The 5292-nt window shown below is 45.9% G+C and overlaps 1 protein-coding gene across 1 annotated transcript; it reads right to left on the bottom strand.

The window, feature by feature from the left end:
• Positions 1 to 670: 670 nt before the first annotated feature.
• LOC122665573 lies at positions 671 to 1588 on the bottom strand. The gene has a single exon (XM_043861727.1). It carries the CDS (start codon positions 1586 to 1588, stop codon positions 671 to 673), a length of 918 nt encoding a protein of 305 aa, XP_043717662.1.
• Between the last annotated feature and the right edge of the window lie 3704 nt (positions 1589 to 5292).

The raw sequence follows: 5292 nt of genomic DNA, 5'->3' as shown, positions 1-5292 counted from the left end.
CTTCATCTTCTTCATTTTTATCTTCTTTAATCTATTTCCTTCCCTTTTTGCTCCAGCCATGGTCGCTGATCTCCAGTGAAACCATCACCAGTCCCACCTTCTCCAATTTTCCATTTCTAGTCTCCACCAAACCCACTTCTCCACTTCCATTTTCGGTTCTTTTCATTCTATTTGAAAGACACGTCTGCAGTATCCATGAAGAAGACAATGGAGCAATCATGAAGGGTTGCTGTTGTTCGAGATTCTGCTAGCACCACTTGAAGTCTTAGTTTCCATTTTGTTTGGTTTTTCATTTGTTTATATTGGTTTGTAATTGAATCCCTTCCCTGTTTTAATTCGTGATTTGTAATAAATCCCCATTCCCCTGCTGCTGGACTTCATAACCAACCGTCATCGAGTTTTTACTACCGGGCAGAAGTTCATCTCCTCCAGGTTACTCGTTTCATTCCTCTTTATTTTTTAATTTACTTCTATTACTATTCTGTTATGGTTTAGCTCTGTCCATGATTTATTCTTGCCTGAATGCACGAGTCATCTTCCCTTTTAATTGGTGGAATTTATTATTGAAAGCCATGCCCTCATTTCCTTTTTTGATTTTGATGAGTTCGATTGCTATTACATGATCCCCATCCGAGTTCCTTTTTTTTTTTTTTTTTTGGTAATGTGAAATCTATTGCAAAAAAGGGCAAGAACAATACTCGGAATCCTTACAACAAGCTTGAAGGATCCAAGGAGTGGACAAAGGCCAATCAGTCTGACATGCCACAGACAGAGCCTTCCGAGCTAGAGCATGTGCAACCTGATTTGCATCTCTAGGTATGTGGGAGAACATACATGTGTTAAAGGTCAGGGCTAGCACTTTGATATCATGAAGAGTGCTTCGAATAAAAACAGGAGGTGGTGTAGAGGTCTCCTTGATGAGGGTTACTAATTCTTTACTGTCGGATTCCACTTGAATTCTGGTGCAGGCTGTAGCCGACGCCACTTGCATCCCATTAAGAATAGCCAAGGCTTCACCCAGTAAAGCATCATGGAAAGGAATGGGATCGCTACTAGCCTGGATGGGGAGGCCCCTGTGATTTCGTAACACCACACCGATACCACTGCCCGGTTCATCCAAATGAAGCGCCGCGTTGCAATTGACCTTGATCGTTCTTGGATCGGGTGGAGTCCACATGGAGGTCCGCGCTTGCTGGTCATGGATATGAACCTGAGGGGTTAAACAACCCGTTGTGGAAGCCAAAAATTCAGCGCACGACACCTGGGCATGAGAGATGACCTCCTCTGGTGTCCACTCTCTGTTTCCAAACACCTTATCGTTCCTGGCCAGCCATAATGTCCAGCAGATGAACACTACGAGGGACAGAGCCTCTTCACTTGTTCTTTTATTAGGGAAGTTCATCTTGGGCCAGTGGTGCAACAATTGAGCCACCGAGAAGAGACCATCAGGTGGGATAATTAGAGCCAGCGCACTTCCAAACCACATGGCTCGTGCAAAAGGACAAGTGAAGAGGAGATGGTCTGTGGTTTCAGACTGAGCTCCACATCTCTGGCATGAAGAGTCCCCTGCTAATTGGCGTTTTAGCATATTTTCACCTGAAGCAATCCCCTGGGCGATGCAGCGCTATAAAAAATTCCTGACTTTGGGTAAGGTTTTGATGCTCCATAACCTCTTCCAAACCTCAGGGGAAACATCCCCCCAATCATGTCTACGCGAGGAAGTGGCCTGGCTTAAAACTTGCTGATCACGTTGATTGCACAGGAGGTGATAAGCGGTCTTTACAGAAAAGAGGCCATTCCTCGATCCTCCCCAGCACATAACATCCTCCGTAGGGTTGATACTTAATCGAATCTTTTGAATGGCTTCCCTATCTTTAGTCGAGAAGTATTGGTGTAGCAGCTCTCGTGTCCACGTACGATTTCCTTGGTCAATCAGGTCCTTCACTCGCTCCACTTGACAACCTGGGGGACGAGCACCTTGGACTTTGAAATTATGATGCGAGGGAATCCAATTGCCATTCCAAATGTTCACCTTATCCCCCTTCCCTATACACCAAATTAGGCCCAATTCAACAACTTTCTTTCCTTCCATGATGCTTCTCCAAGCCCAAGACGGGTTATGGCCCATTGAAGCCTCCAATAAATGACACTTGGAAAAATAAATAGCTTTAGTAAACTGAGCCCACAGGGAATCCGGATGTTGCAATAAACGCCATGCAACTTTAGCAAGAAGGGCCTTGTTATGTAGGATAGGATTCTTGAGTCCCAGACCTCCTCACTCTTTAGAACGGCACAACCTAGTCCATGAGATCCAATGGAGTTTACCCCTTTCCTCATCCTTACCTGAAAAGAACTTGGAAATTGCTTTTCTAGTTGTGTCATAGTGCGAAGCAGGGAGAATAAAATGCGACCTAGCATAGCTAGCCATAGTGGAGGTGACAAACTTAATAAGGATCTCTCGCTCTGCCTGAGAGAGCAACCGCTGCTTCCAACCTTGGACTCGCTTGCAAGTTCTAGTGGTGATGTCCTTAAAGACCTCAGCCTTAGAAACACCAATCTCTGTTGGGAGACCCAAATATTTGGAAGGCCCATCTCCATACCGAATCTTGAGGATGCGAGAGAACCACCGTTTGAATTTAGGAGGCGTATTGGGAGTAAAGGTGAGGGAAGATTTGGATAAGTTGATCTCCTGACCACTCGCAATGCAGTACAGATCCAAGCAGTCCTTTAGGTGATTAATCTCTTGCAGTTTCACCTCTGAGAACATAAGACAGTCATCCGCAAATAGAAGGTGGGAGATAGGAGGAGCGCGTCCACGAACCCGAATACCTCTTATGAACTTATTTCCTTCCGCCTTAATTATAATTGCACTGAGCACCTGGGAGCACAGAATGAAAATGAAAGGGGAGAGGGGGTCACCCTGTCGGATGCCCCTAGTTGGGGAAAAAGAACCCCGCTCTACCCCATTAACCAGTAGGGAATATGAAACTGAAGTAATACATTCCATGACAAGGTTCACCCGTTTACAACAGAAACCCAATTGGATCAAGCTCTCCTTAATGAACAGCCACTCCATCCTATCATAAGCCTTTTTCATGTCAAGTTTCATCCCTAACAATCTCTTTTTGCCCTTTTTCTATTTTTTAATGTAATGGAGAATTTCATGGGCTATAAAGACATTGTCAGAGATTAACCGATCCGGCACAAAGGCCGATTGATAAGGAGAGATAACATGACCCAAACCACCCTTCAATCTATTGCTAAAAATTTTAGAAATCACCTTAACTGCAGTGTTGCATAAACTGATGGAGCGGAATTGGTCTGGTCGCTCCGGAGCTGGAACTTTAGGAATTAAACAAATGAGAGTCTTGTTGAGCTCCTTGGGGATGACGCCTGTAGTGAAGAAGTCACTGACAAACTGATATACATCCTCCTGAGTGATCTCACTGAACTTCTAGAAAAAAAGGGGGGGGGAACCCATCCGGCCCTGGAGACTTGAGGGGACCCATGCTCGAAATAGCTTCTCTAACTTCCTCTCTGGATGGGACCCTGCATAACTCCTCATTCCATTGGTGAGATACCATAGGTTGAACCCCCTGTGTCGCCCTGGTGATGGCATCCCTGGACACGCCGTTAGAGGTGACGACCCCTTTGAAGTGCTTCAGTAGCTCTGTGCATGTCTTACTCCTTGTCCAACCATTCTCCGGATTCCGTTCTAAGCTTCAAAATTCTGTTTCTTTGATGTCGTTGCATTGTTGAGGCATGAAAAAATTTGGAGTTTTTATCTCCACATTTGAGCCACTTCTCCCTTGCCTTTTGATGCCACAAAGTTTCCTCCCTGAGCAGTTCCTCTTCAAGCAGCTTGGAGATTTTATCCACTTCAGATTGACAAAAGGTTACTACAGGGAGGTCTTGCAGACGTTCCAACTCTTTGTTATACTTCTTAATGTTTCCTTGGATACAGCCAAAAACATTCTGGTTCCATCATTTCAAGGCTGACTGGCATTGAGAAGTCTTTTGACTTAACTTAGGAAGAGCTGAATTATGAGATGGTTGAGACAAGGCCTGATAGACCACATCTTTGCAGCCATCGTGTCGTAGCCACGCTGCCTCAAAATGAAAGGGTCTCAGACCAACAGACTTCCCCCCCATCTGTGTCTACCAGTAGAGGGTTATGGTCAGACTTCAGCGCTGCTTTGACAAACACTGCCGCATCTCCAAATAAGACTCTCCATTCGGGGTTAGCAAGAGCACGGTCCAGCTTCACTCTGATATTCGCATCTCCTTTCCTCCTGTTATTCCAGGTATATTTAGGCCCATGAGAGCCCAGGTCCATCAGATTGCATTGATCCAGCATCTCCCTGAATTTCTCTGTATCTCTCACATTGCTACGGTTACCACCACTCTTCTCGTGCCACCCTAAGAAAGAGTTGAAATCGCCTATGTAGAGCCATGGTTCCTGAACTCCCACGCTTCTTTGGATCAACTTATTCCAAACCTCTTGCCGTTTACATCTTATCAGGTCACCATACACGCACGATATTCTAAAAGTACACCCTGACTGGTGGCAAACTCTCCCTTCAATTAACCGAGCATCAGAGTAAATGATATGGACATCAACTTCGTGCTACCAGAAAATGGGTAATCCTCTGGAAGTGCCAACAGCATTCACATAGAATCCCCGATGCAACTTTAGTCTATTCTTCAGGTACTCCATTCTGTTAGCTTGGATCTTGGATTCAATAAGGAAAATAATATCTGGAGACTCCACTCTGAGGAGGTGTCGCAATGCACGAACTGACCGAGGGGTTCCCCATCCCTTGGCAGTTCCAACTTAGTATCTTCATGGTTCCCAGTGGGACTAATAAACCCCAGTCTCCATGGGTCCAGTCGATAAAAAAGAACTATGTGCATCATCAGGAGCCAAGGATCCAGCTTCAGAGTGTCTTTCCCCACTGCTGCTATCCCCCATAATATACTTTCTGGTGTGTCGAGCCTTCTTGTTTTTGTTAAGCCTGGCCGTATCAGTCACAGGGCTGGGGTGACGTATCTTCCTATGGGAGGTAGTACGTTGTGTGCGCTGAAGTTGGGAGGGAGGCTGGGTGGGTGGTTCCCCCTCGTTCCAAGAAGCCTGGGGAGGGAAAGAAACAGGGGTTCTGATGGTAAGAGGGGGGGGGGCGACAGGTCTATGATCGTGTAAGTGTGAGTTTGCATTTGGAGTCATGGAGAGGGGGGTACATGGGTCCCATAGGGAGTCAAAGATGAAATGTCTACAGTGCCCCCCCCCCTCTC

Source organism: Telopea speciosissima, chromosome 6 (assembly GCF_018873765.1).
Source record: "Telopea speciosissima isolate NSW1024214 ecotype Mountain lineage chromosome 6, Tspe_v1, whole genome shotgun sequence".
In the NCBI taxonomy this organism is placed as follows: domain Eukaryota; kingdom Viridiplantae; phylum Streptophyta; class Magnoliopsida; order Proteales; family Proteaceae; genus Telopea; species Telopea speciosissima.
The sequence above is the reverse complement of the archived record's forward strand: the minus strand, read 5'-3'. Positions and strand labels throughout refer to the sequence as shown.

Excerpts from the sequence above, each read along its gene's own strand:
- LOC122665573 (XM_043861727.1), bottom strand. The coding sequence starts at position 1,588 with ATGCTAAAACGCCAATTAGCAGGGGACTCTTCATGCCAGAGATGTGGA.